General features: G+C 43.5%; 2 protein-coding genes across 4 annotated transcripts in view; both read right to left on the bottom strand.

Moving 5' to 3' along the window:
• Positions 1–13,696, bottom strand: part of LOC102735769 (monofunctional C1-tetrahydrofolate synthase, mitochondrial) — a 560,423-nt gene that overhangs the window by 211,925 nt on the left and 334,802 nt on the right. The gene's annotated exons all lie outside the window — the stretch shown is intronic.
• The window catches only part of AKAP12 (A-kinase anchoring protein 12), an 87,210-nt gene that overhangs the window by 36,387 nt on the left and 37,127 nt on the right, over positions 1–13,696 (bottom strand). For both annotated transcript variants that reach the window (XM_006735408.3, XM_081829151.1), the window contains exon 2: positions 6,995–7,109. In XM_006735408.3, the coding sequence (XP_006735471.2) occupies positions 6,995–7,109 (115 nt within the window). The remainder of the gene's footprint in view (positions 1–6,994; positions 7,110–13,696) is intronic.

Here is a 13,696-nt window from a genome sequence, read left to right as displayed (position 1 = left end):
TGAATGGGACCCATAACCAATCTTATTACATAATTTCAATCTCCCATACAGGGGGAGAGCTATGTAACCTTGTAGCCACATTTATGAAACTACTTAGCTTTCTTTCTTACCTAAATGATTATCTACTGAGACATTCTTGAATAAATGTTCGCTCTTGAACTTCTCATTAAATTAAAACTTCAAATCTAGAAGATGATTTTTTCTAAAGACTTTTTTATTTTTAAGTAATCTCTACACCAAACATGGGACCCACACTTACAACCCCGAGATCAAGAGTCGCATGCTCCACCCACTGAGGCAGCCAGGCGCCCCAAATCTAGAAGATGACTTCTGAGATCAGACTAGAAAGGAAAAGTGTTTTTACAAAAACGCATAATGAAATTACCATGTAGATTCTCACCTGCCCAAGGTCACTGGGGTGTCTTCAACAGCTAACCCATCATTAGCATCATAGTGCTAACCCACTAGCAATACTGATGTTACTCAGTCCCAGAATTTCAGAGATGACTGAGGATGCTCATTGTCCAAGTGAAAACTGATGGTCAGCGAGATAAAGGGATAGATTCAATTCAAGGGCACACAAAGAAATAGTGACTGGAGCAGCCTTAACCGTGGTTTTGTCCCCGAGAATGAACTAAAAGGGACGGAGGACCAGAAGTCCTTGTTTCCTCATACCCCCACCATTTATCAAGTTAGAAGGAAAAATAAAGGTTCTTTGGACTGCCAGACTTGAATATAGTTCGAGGGAGAAATTCTTCTCTGTATAGGTTAGCTGTTAATTACTAAAAAATAAATCTGGTTCTTTAAAGATGAAACCAGTAGTTATTTGTTACCAGAAATTTGTCAATGACATAAGTAATTTCAGAGAGGAATGCTACAAACATTCCCGCTGGAGGAATGAATAAAAACCGGTTCCCAGAAACTGCAAAGTCCAGTACTCCTGCCGATGTTCAAGGGTTATTTTGTGAGTGTTTCCCCTAGTTTTCAAAACATTACAAAACAGGATACAGCTTGAGAACATGTCATGCAATAATATTGTATTCGAAAAACCAAAGCAGGGGTGGGGGTGGGGCTCTTTGTGGTTTGAGCGCTCACACTGGATAGCATTCCTGAGCAGGCAGGGTCTGACCTCACCTTTCCAGGCAACACCTGCATAACCTATAGTAAGTATAGTGAGCACCTGTGATAGCATAGCGTGGTGTGCGGAGAAGGATCCAGCTTTGAGAGTGCTAATGCACCAAAGGAAAGGGGACGGGGCGGGGGGGGGCGGGTAAAATCTACAGAGCTGTGGTATTTATGCGCAGCAAATGATCCGAAGGTGAAAAGCCAACAGATGCCCTTCTCCCGTGAGCAGAAAGGTCATATTGTTAACTCTAGCTCTTCATTTATTTAAGTATTTCTTAAGCACTTACTAGGTGTCGGACACAAGGTTTAGCCTCGGGGGACGCAGCACGGAAGCATCTGACAGACCTCCCACGTCAGCCCAAGAAATCTCTGCCCTCGTGGTCCCTTTATTTTAGCAGAGCTGGAGGTAAGAGACAGACATGAACCACGCCGCGTCTTGACAAACGATGTGGGGAGAAAAATAAAGGAGGAATGGAGGGTAGTCATCTGAGCAACAGGCATGTATGTTTTCATGAGAATAAAACAAGGTACCAATTATGTCACCAATTAAAATAGAGAAGCGACTGAATCGTGGATTTCTTCACAGCTGAGAGAGCAGCCTCTCACAGAAGAACATGTATTGGGGGCGGGGGGAGGTCATCTTCTAACAGAGACATGGAAAGGATCTTAAGTACTCACTGTCCGGATAAAGGTATTAGATGATCAAAAAGCGACAAACTACTAGTCATTCCAGAATGGATTTTCTGTAAGGTAACAAGGTCCACAGGGAGTGTGTTGCGATCATTTGGCAGTAAATAACCTTTTGGTCTTTCCATATCCCAAGGGCACTAAACACCAGAATCTGGTAGGTTTCAAACAGCAAATTTAATAAAAGCTAAGACAGTGACATTAAGCACAATGAGGAAAATGAAATTCTCCCATAATGTTGCAAATGAAGCTTCTAGATAGCTGAGCAAGGCATACTCCATTTTTGTTACTCTATCTGGGGGATAGTATCCAGATGTAGAAAAAGTAGAATCCTGCAGAATGTAAGAAACACATTCTCTAAAAGACTTCTGTTTTAAGTGACAACATTTGGGGGTTTTCCTGTTTTTAAATTTTTCTTGGGATCTGAGAGGGTTTTTCCCAGGATTGCCTCCCATTTGCAGTAGTGACCCTCCTCATCATTTTCTAAAAAGATTTATTTATTTACTTATTTATTTTTTTAAGAGAGAGTGGGGGCGGGGCAAAGGGAGAGGGAGAGAGAGAATCTCAAGCAGACTTCCTGCTGGGAACGGGGAGTCCCATGTAAGGCTCGATCTCAGGACCCTGAGAACATGGCCTGAGCCAAAATCAAAAGTTGGACGCTTAACGGACAGAGCCACCCAGGCGCCCTCCTCCTCACCATTCTGATCAGCATAACAAAGCCTATCTGCCTGGTTAGCTGACTGCTACTTTTAATGCCGTTGGCCCCAGAGTGGCAAATGCCAAGGGTAGAGAGCACCACAACCACTCCATTGCTGCTGGGGTAAATGTCCTCACACTCTGGGTATGCAAATTATATAAAGCACATGCGAACAAAAATTTAAAAACCAAGGAAATGACTCTTGTTTGTTCATACAAACAGTATGACCTAGGGAGATGAGGAATCATGGCGTTCACCTGCTTTATAACGTCTACTGTATCTACTTTGCAGAAAGACAAATCTCAAAAAGAAACAAACTGCCTTGTAAATGATAAATTCAAATTATTAAGATCGGAGACAATCACTTGTGTATTTGCACATGGCAGAGTTGAGTAGGCACTTTAATAAAAAAATATATTATCCAGGGGCGCCTGGGTGGCTCAGTCGGTTAAGCGTCTGCCTTCAGCTCAGGTCATGATCTCAGGGTCCTGGGATCCAGCTCCCATCAGGCTCCCTGCTCAGCGGGGAGTCTGCTTCTCCCTCTCCACTCCCCCTGCTTGTATGCGCTCTTGCTCTCTCTGTCTGTCAAATAAATAAATAAATAAATAAAACCTTTAAAAATATATACTATCCAAATAAAGAGGTCTTAAATTTTTTTATTTGGTAATATTGAATTTTCCCATCTGTTTGGGGGGGAAATGCATACAACAGATACTAAAGTTAAATTTTTTTATTAATCTGAGTTTTTAATTTGCAAAAGTTTTAAATATAAAATTGGAACTGGATCCACATGTAATGTTTTAAAAATCATTTGTGTTGAGGCATTTAACTCACAGAAAATCCAGGGGCCACAGACTATAGAAAAATGACAGGGATGAAGGGGGCTTTTTTTAAACCTTTCAACAAAAGCAGACTTTCCACAAAACTAATGGCACTTGCATGACCCCTGTGAATACTGAAAATAGCGTGGCATGAAAGAACTTTCGAGTTGGGAAAAGGCTGCTGTTGGACAGAAGCAGTTTTAAACTGTAAATCACCTTAAAAAATTCAGAAGGACAAAATCTCCGAGGCTAAAGTAATTTACTGTGAATTTTTTTCATTTTTTTTTTTTAAAGATTTTATTTATTTATTCATGAGAGACAGAGAGAGAGAGAGAAGCAGAGGGAGAAGCAGGCTCCCAAGGAGCAGGGAGCCCGATGCGGGACTCGATCCCAGGACCCTGGGATCATGACCTGAGCCGAAGGCAGACGCTTAACCGTCTGAGCCACCCAGGTGCCCATTTTTTAATTTTTTAAAAAGATTTCATTATTTGTCAGAGAGAGAGAGGGAGCAGCAGACAGAAGGAGAAGCAGGCTCCCTGCTGAGCAAGGAGCCGGATGTGGGACTCGATCCCAGGACCCTGAGATCATGACCTGAGCCGAAGGCAGACACTTAACCAACTGAGCCACCCAGGGGTCCCATTTTTTTTTTTCAATAATTATTTGTTCTCAACCCTGATTGTGTACCTTCTAAAAGATGGCCCATGGAATTATATAATCTTCAAGTCCTCTCCAAAATTGCCGTATACATTTCTAACACTGATGCACAGATTAGAAGATGTTTATTTAGGAGGCAGTTCCTATCTTCTGTCATTTGAGGAAAGTTTACAAGGAAACAGGATTCCATTTTCATTATAGGAAGAGGATTGGTTCTGAATTACCAGTATGTCTGGTTTCAGAAAGAAAGCAAACAAGTCAAGGTCGGAAAATATTTTCATATCTGGCTTTGTCTAAATATAGTCAGCCACTTTAAATTAAAAACCCTCCAGCAGGAATGCCCCTCGTTCATAGTTTTCTCTCATGAACTGATCCACGTATGGCAGGACCAAATCCCACAGTTGGTCAATCCTCCTAGGGAAGAAGATGGGTCAAATCTATTCTTACTGATGTGGACAGTAGTAGAAACCAAGGTCCCCGCAATCCTACGATTAAGTGTTACATACTAAATTATGCCTTTGTTTATACATCCTAGTAAGCTTCTGTGTAGAAGGAAATTCTAGAAATAACCATGAAATCTAACCATAGGCTATTACTGTAGTCAAAAGAAAAGCATGAAAAGGGGCGCCTGGGTGGCTCAGTTGGTTGAGCATCCAACTCTTGGTTTCACCTCAGGTCATGACCTCAGGGTCATGGGACTGAGCCTCTGTGTCGGGCTCCACACTCAGCGGGAGTCAGCTTGGATATTCTCTCCCTCTGCCCCTTCCCCCCACTCTCTCTTTCTCTCAAATAAATAAATAAATCTTAAAAAAAAAGGGGGGGGCATGAAAAAGTATCCGTGTTTACAATGCCAGGCAGGCAAAAAAAAGGCAGAAGAAAAAACAAGTGTACCAAGTTTATTACAGATGCTAATAAGCCAATGGATTAATAGTTCTGCCTAAAAGCTCACCCTAAAGGCAGGGCCTGGGGTGGAGACCTCTGCAGCCCTAGGACACCCACCAGTCTTTTCCTAGGTGACAAGGCCTTTTCAGGATCTTTTGAAGGACAAGGTATATTAACTACCACTCTTTTTGCAAGAAATCTTTGCTATTTGCTCAGGGCCCCAAGGCCACGATCAGAAGCCTGGGTCAGCTCAGGGAGACCATGGAATAATCATCTGCTAAGGCCTGTCCTTTCTCCTGCTCTACCTTCTCTTCTCGATCACATACATCAGCATCATAGAGGAAGCCTGCCTGACCCAGGGGCTCCCTTGAGGGCATACGTCAGTGATCCCACATTGCTACCAAATACTTGCTTTCACAGCCCTGTTACTGAGCACACTTGCCTCTCTGGGTGTTCATTCTACTCTTTGCTCAGAGGACGCTGTGCCAGGTAATCTGCTGACCTGGGTTTGAAATCTTGACACCGATATTACCTACCTCATTAAAGACCATAATGCACAAAAGGCAGAGTTCCAGGACCCACAGTAAAAACTTGCAAGGTGTTGGCTGTTATTACTCTCCTCACTTTGGCCCCCGTCCCTTGTCAACAAATCTAACCCTTATCTCCCCCAGTCCCGGATCTCCCCCAGTCCCCAGATCTTACCCACGCTCTGACCTCAAATGGTTGCACCACCAGAACTCAGAGCAGCTCTCATTTCTTGCAAATTCATTTGATACCCACCATGTTACCCTGTCTTAACCTTTCCCTTTATCTTGTGTATCCTTCTATAGACCCACTTCCTCTCCCCTGCAATGCGTAAGCGGTGGGCTGTTTGTCAGTCTGTTCATCTTCCCTGCAGCACTGAGCACAGTGGCTTGGCCAGAGAAGGCTCCAGACCTGCTGTGGCTTGACTGGATTCAAAAGTTGCCATGGGAAGGACAAAGCATGGGACTTTGGAATTTGAGTTGGGGCCATTCCAATTCTTTTGGTGGAGATGATTTGAAACTTTCACACTAGGTCATGCAAATCCTCCCTTCTGTGAGACTGTATATATTTCTAACTTTATATTGTGCCTGTGGTGTTATATATAAAGATCAGTCTTCCCACTAACTTCAAAAGCAGCTCGCGGCTTGAAGCAGCTCCATGGGGGCATTGAACAAGAAGAGAAACAGGTTCCACATGTTAGGAGTCTCATTTAACCAAGGCAATGGCCAGTCTCCTCTCCTGGGACTTTCCCCTTCATTTGTCTTAATTCACATTGCTTGAAAGACTCACTTCACTCCATGCCAAATCATCATTTTTATGCATCCTCGATAGTGGTTGTTAAATTACTCCTCTGTTTATGATTGAATGGAATGATGAAACAAGAACTCGAGAGCAGAGGACGTTTCTTCTTCAACTCGGGGCGCTTCGATTGAGGCCTACCGGCCAAGGTGCCTGCTTCTGACCCGAAGGTGTGGTCCCTGCGACCTCACGTGGGCTGACTCGAACTAGTGACAATGTGGTGATTCACTTTCCAATAACCACCCCCACGGGGCCTCTAGGCTCAAGAGCTAGAAAACATGCAGCAAATCATAGTTTGGGCAAAGAGCGGCATGCACCCTGAAAAATGCACTTCTAGAAAAATCTGTGCAAGGGGAGCAGGCCTCTCGCCAGAGTGAGAGACACTGACTCTTAAAGCAACCACGACTCTGGGGTTTCCAACAAGAATTCACATCAATACCAGACAACTAATTGCGACCAGGCAACAATTAAAACAGAACAAAACAAAACAGAACAAAACAAAACAAAACACCACCAACCTAAGTTCCAGACAAAAACATCTAAGAAAGACGAAACATGACTACATTTCCTATACCCAAATATTGGCACAACTTCCTATACCTGAGTGTCGAGGCCACCCAAAAGGTCTGATAAATATTTCCTTTTGCAACCAATGGATTGCTTTTGTTATCAACCTCATCCACCCCCAGGCAGGACACTGTATGGTCCAACCAGGCTGGTTTTTATTGTTTCAGCAGATCCATAGCAGGTACCGTCAGCCCTAGAGTCCCTACTTCTTCTGCCCAGAGACCGAAAAGGCGCTTACCATCTGTGACAATGGCTTCTTCCTCCTGGCCATTCAGGGCTCCCTCCTGGGGACTGAACTCTTCTTCCTCAGCTAAGCCATTGGCACTAGACAGCTGACCATTCTTCTGTAGGAGCTACGGGGAGAAAACAAAACCATGTAAACTTACTTTCAATGATAATGAAGATTTGAGTCATTAGTCTAGATGATCCAGCTACCTTACAGAAGGTACCCCAGGAGCTCTTATCAAGCAGATAGGGCTTTGTATCTGGGTAAATGAGCACACCCTTCCACTTATCCAAACACCAGACATGATCTACACACCCACCATTCCAGGCCTATTTGAGATACAACAATGAGTAAGTCAGGTGCGGCCCCAGCCCCTTTGAGCTTACAGACTACTTGAAAAGTAGACTTCTAAAAATTGTTTTTTTCAGGGCACCTGGCTGACTCAGTCGCTTAAGCAACTGACTCTTGGTGATCTCAGCTCAGGTCTGTATCTCAGGGTTGTGAGTTCAAGCCCAGGGATGGGCTCCATGCTGGGTATGGAGCTATACCATATGCTGTTTTCTTTAAAACAATGTTTCCTTGTGATTGGATGCAAGATATGCATATTTGACCAAAGTATACCTAAGTGACAATGTGTCCTTCTCAGGAAAAAGGACAGACATGTAACTAAACAATTAGGACAACAGTCATGATGGAGGAATACAGAGAGCCAGTCACAAACAGAGGAGGAAGTACAGATAAAGCTACATCTCAGTTCCCACACGATGGGCGTGTGACAAAGGATACAGGGGAAGCAGAGAAGGGAGGTGAATTAGGAACCCCATGGTTCAAAGACCAGTGTACCCAGGGACAACACAAAGAGATGGGTCACTCGTGCTTTTGTGAGTCGTTGATTTTTCCTTAAAATATTACTAAAATGATCAGTTGTCCTCTACCCCAGAGGATAGCCTGTGCAATTGATGTTTTCCGTTGCAAAAACAGTAGACATATAGATATGCCCATCCATTATTTTGTAAATCCTGAAAATATAGGTAAAAAGTTTTGAGGCTATGGCAAAAAATAGTATAATAACCATTAGGAACGCCAGGATTTCAACAAAGCTTTACAGTTCGTATAAGTTCATATACATTTCTCGTTTTATCAAAACCAACTTAGGCGGGTGGTAGTATTTCCATTGTACAGAAGAGGACACTGGACCTCAGTGTGATCACAGAGGCTGGGGTTGGCTGGCCACGGGCCCCACAGCCTAGAAGGGAGGCACCAGGGCCCGAAGGCCAGCACTCCTCAATAACAACTTCCAGGGTTTTCCCACGGCATTAGAGATTATGGAAGGACCTGTTGCTCTGCATAATGATACAGTGCCATTAAGAGTATTCCATAGTACCCAGGCCTGCCTACTCCAAAGAAATCTCTAAACCACGGCACTCTACTTGGCAGGATTCAATGATGCTTCCAGGCGAACGGAGCACCCTGGCCAAACCACTGACTTTGATTGGAGCCTTGAAGGGACAGCAGGTTCAAGACAGTCAACCCAGAAGACTTGAACCGAGCTAAATTGATTTCACCTGGCTGTTCCCGGCTCCCAGCAAAGCTGCCCTTCAACGACATGAGCTGCTTCCTGAAATAATAACCACTGTACTTTAATACTTACTCTCCAGAAGGAATAGTTGGCTTCAAAATACCCATGCTGAGTCTATTTATTAGACAGAATACTCAGATTACATTTCCACTTTAAGTCTTCTCTTACCAAAATATGAAAGACAGGAGTCTTAAGTGAAACCTAAAGACAAAAGCAGGGGGAGGGGAAGGTCTCCACAATGCCCATTAGCAAAAATGTCAGTGTTGAAGAGTATTTGGACTAAAAATCACTAGTTATGTGAACACGTCAGGCTCAGATTTGATTAATAACGTGAAGAAGAGCTAGAGGATGAAAGCAGGGAACACATATTACCATGGGATCCATGGAAACACAATGAATCTAACCTAAAAAAACGCTGACGTATGCACCATGATACGGCAAACTAAATGGGGCTCATGGGAAAGCAGGTTTAATGCCTCCATTTTTCAACGCAGTAAACTGTGCCCCTTGTTTAGTAACCAGAAGTCTGAAGTTTTACAGAGTTTAGAGTCCTAGAGAATTTCTATAATTCTTGAAAGACGTCTCATAATTCTTTATTAATTGTCAAACTCAAGACCCCTTAATCGGGATCCAAACTGTCTTTGTCTTTTTTTTTTTTTAAAGATTTTATTTATTTATTTGACAGAGAGAGACACAGCGAGAGAGGGAACACAAGCAGGGGGAGTGGGAGAGGGAGAAGCAGGCCTCCTGCGGAGCAGGGAGCCCGATGTGGGGCTCGATCCCAGGACCCTGGGATCATGACCTGAGCCCAAGGCAGATGCCCAACGACTGAGCCACCCAGGCGCCCCCTGTCTTTGTCTTTAAACGTGAAAGACCTATAGGATTCAGACACAAACTTTCCTCTACCCTTACATATAACAAAGCACATTAAATGACATCAAATGAGTCTTAAAATTGGAGATCGCTGCTAGCCCTCCTTATACACAAAGTGTGGTAATTATGGATTACTTAGGGCGCCAGGGTGGCTCAGTCGTTAAGCGTCTGCCTTCGGCTCAGGTCATGATCCCAGGGTCCTGGGATCGAGTCCCACATTGGGCTCCCTGCTCGGCGGGAAGCCTGCTTCTCCCTCTCCCACGCTCCCTGCTTGTGTTCCCTCTCTCGCTGTCTCTCTCTCTCTGTTGAAAAATAAATAAAATCTTTAAAAAAAAAAAAATTATGGATTACTTATTCCCAGGGACCACAGGGCAACTGTCTCTACTTCCAAAAGGCACTTGAGGTATAAACTTTGGTAGCAGACAACTGATGAAAGGGACCATTATTAAAACTGAGTTTTGAGTCAATGTTATTATATTCATAGCTTGGGTCTCAATGCAAGGGGACCACCTAAGCTCAATCTCCAGTGAGCATTCAAAGCCCATGACAGACCCACCCTCCACAACAAAAATGGGGCTTCATCCCTAACCATATTCGGATTATTATTACTATTTTTTTTTAAAGATTTTTATTTATTTGACAGAGAGAGATACAGCGAGAGAGGGAACACAAGCAGGGGGAGTGGAGAGGGAGAAGCAGGCCTCCTGCCGAGCAGGGAGCCCGATGCAGGGCTCAATCCCAGGACCCCGAGATCATGACCCGAGCCGAAGGCAGACGCTCAACGACTGAGCCACCCAGGCGCCCCCCATATTCGGATTATTTCCACCATTCTGTGTTTCATTTAGAGATGCTATTTACAAAATCTAATGTGTCCTTGTAGATGGATAATTTTTTTTTGCGACAAAAAGAGTGTTTGTTTGCTTTTTTCCCCATCCCCAACCATTTATATAATTTATACTATTGTTAAAGATTCAGGTGCTTCTGAGAGTTACCAGTAAGTTAAAGTCACCTCAAGTGGTAAGAAACCGAACCCACTGTTCCTTAACATTAAATACATACATGTGTATGTATATATTCATAAGCATTTGTAAAAGGGGGAGAATACATGCTTTTAAGCTTTATTTATTGAGGGGGGAGGGGCACAGGGAGAGAATATCCAAGCAGACTCCCTGCTGAGCACGGAGCCCAACTGAGAGCTCCGTCTCATGACCCTGAGATCATGACCTGAGCAGAAAACCAAGACTCAGGCGCTTAACCAACTGAGCCACAGTGTCCCGAGAATTACATGCTTTTTAATACATATCTGGCTTGTCCTCAGTCATTCTCTCTTTTGTCTATAATTCAAATGCCCACAGAAGAGAAGGATTTATTTATCAGTTATGCCGAGGTAAACACAGAGAGGCAAGGACACAACTTAGTGACAGGGAATGGGAATACTGGAGCCAGATGAGGTATGAGGGCCATCTAACTCAGGGAAGAAAGCAGTTATCAGGATTCAAGTTTCCAAACAAGAAAGAAAGAGGAAATGTCTACTCCATTCTTTCACACAGCTTTTTCCATTCCTTTTGAACTTACTTTTACACTTGTACAAATACAGTTATAGAACCTTGACTCCTGAGATAGACATTAGACTTGAAAGACATGCTCTCTGCACTTAACACAGTGAGCACCAGAAAACCTCTATTCCCACTGGATTTGTGCTTCAAAAAGCGTAAACGCCTCTTTTGAGCAAATCAAAACCCTTAATGTTTTCAAGCTTATATCCTTTGAGTGGGTCAGCCAGAGTTTATTCCTGTAAAGTATTACCACATTACAACTCAACAAGCTTTAAAAAAAAAAAATCTCAGTGCTTCCTGCAACAGTGTTTTCCTCTCATTCCTCTAAGAACAGAGAATATCCAAAATGGCAGCCAAAGCATTGCAAAAAAAACCCACCAGACTTCTCCATTCCTCTTCCTCCTCCACAGGACTGCCCATGATTTGCTCTGAGCTCCTTTGCAGAGTAAGCAGTAGGAGTATCAAGCTTTTTTGTTTTGTTTTTTAAAGTAGGCCCCATACCCAGGGCGGGGCCCAACATGGGGCTGGAACTCACAAACCAGCGATCTAGACCTGAGCTGAGATCAAGAGTTGGACGCTTAACTGACTGAGCCATCAAAGCACCCTTCTTTTTTAAGAATTTTATCTTTAGGGGCACCTGGGTGGCTCAGTCGGTTGAGTGTCTGCCTTCGGCTCGGGTCATGATCACAGGGTCCTGGGATCGAGCCCCACATCGGGCTCCCTGCTTGGCGGGAAGCCTGCTTTTCCCTCTCCCACTCCCCCTGCTTGTGTTCCCTCCCTCGCTGTGTCAAATAAATAAAATCTTTTACAAAAAAAAAAAAAGGGATTTTATCTTTAAGTCGTCTCTTCACCCAACAGGGGGCTCAAACTCACAACCCTGAGAATTAAGTTGTCATACTCTCTACTGACTGAGCTAGCCTGGTGCCCCAGGATTATCAAGCTCTTTACTGAATGAGTCAAACAATGTTCAAACAGGTGAGTTCTTGACACTCTCAGGATGTTGGGGGTAGCGATGAGCCTGCTGAAGTATCTTCTTCCACCACAGAAGTGATGTTCTCTGTCTACATCCTCACTGGATGACCACCAGAGGTGGGACTGGGCCCACAGTCCTGCCACGAATGTAGTCAATGAGGCTCTGACCAGCGCAATTCTGGCAAAACCCAAGAAGCAGAACTGTTAAGCAGATATAAGCAGGAACAGCCAGAAGTCAATACGACAAAGACCCACAAACAAATGATCAGAATAAAAAAGATTATCTGAGGGGAATTTTTAGTCAGTTTTTAAAATTTTTATTTAAGTAATAAATACACCTAATGTGGGACTCGAACTCATGACCCCAAGATCAAGAGTCACATGCCCTTCTGACTAAGCCGCCATACACCCCCATCTGGGGGGTATTTTAAACCCCTAATAAAACTTGTAAAGAAAACACTTCAATGTCTTTTTCTTCATTCTAATAGGCAGCGTTTTGAAGGTAAGCCTTTAAAAGTGTCAAACAGAAAAAAAATAGAAATCAGAGTATAAATCAGTAAACAATGTCTTTGGAGAGCAATTTGTAAATAGCTATAAATAATTTAAATGTGCATACCCACTCCAACACACTATTCCTTTTTTTTTTTTTAAGAAGTAGAGAGAGAGCGCGCGCACATGTTCAAGCAATCGAGAAGGGGAGGCAGAGGGAGAGGGAGAGAGAGAATCTTCAAGCAGACACGGAACACGGAGCCGGCACAGGGCTCTATCTCATGACCCTGAGATCATGACCTGAGCTGAAACCAAGAGTCAGATGCTTAGCTGTCTGAGCCATCCAGGCGCCCCATCCAGCACGCTATTCTAATGGATACGGCTTTACATACTTGAGGCATAGGGAGAGTGATGTACAACACACAATCCATATAACAGCATCGAAGGGAAGGCAGTAAATCTAGAGACACTGATGTGGGTAGATGTCTCCAGTTTAAGTGGGAAAAGCAAGTTACAGAGAATGTTTGATTCCTTTATGTGTTTAAAATAAGACAAAAATAACCCACTAACAGGAGTACAGGAAGGGAAGAAGGGAATGAGAGGTCTCTGTCCGATCTCTGTCTAAGCACTTAACAAAAAGAACAAAACTCTAGTAACACTACACAAAATCTTTAACAAATGTTGCCTTTGCAGACTTCTTTGTTTTGCACTGGTGTTGGGGGAAGAGACAGTTTTCTTTTTTTACTGAGAGGTATAACTGATATATATCATATGAAGGCATGGTTTCCTTTTTATTCATTTTATCACTGCAAAGGTGAAAATACTTAGAGAACCCTAAAAGCTGTAGATTCTGGGGCTATAAGCATGCTAATCACCTGGCTTCCCATGATTCACAAATCTTTTCAGATCATCTGAGCAATGATGGACCAAACTGCTCTCATGAAGCTTCCACCCCTCTGTTCGTATGATCTCCAAATGTGATTACCATATTAATAATGTCCTCGGCCACACCATTAATCAAAAACAGAATTGGGGCGCCTGGGAGGCTCAGTCAGCTAAGAGGCCCCCTCTTGATTTCGTCTCAGGTCATGATCTGAGGGTGGGGAGATTGAGCCCCAGGTCAGGTTCCACACTCAGCTCGGTGGCTCAAGGATTCTCTCCCTCCCTCTCCCTCTGCCACTCCCCCTGCTCGCTCACTTGCTCTCTCTGAAATAAATAAATCTTTAAAAAATATATATTGACCAA

This window comes from Leptonychotes weddellii, chromosome 8 (genome assembly GCF_054177405.1).
Source record: "Leptonychotes weddellii isolate Sample4059 chromosome 8, ASM5417740v2, whole genome shotgun sequence".
NCBI lineage: Eukaryota > Metazoa > Chordata > Mammalia > Carnivora > Phocidae > Leptonychotes > Leptonychotes weddellii.
The sequence above is the reverse complement of the archived record's forward strand: the minus strand, read 5'-3'. Positions and strand labels throughout refer to the sequence as shown.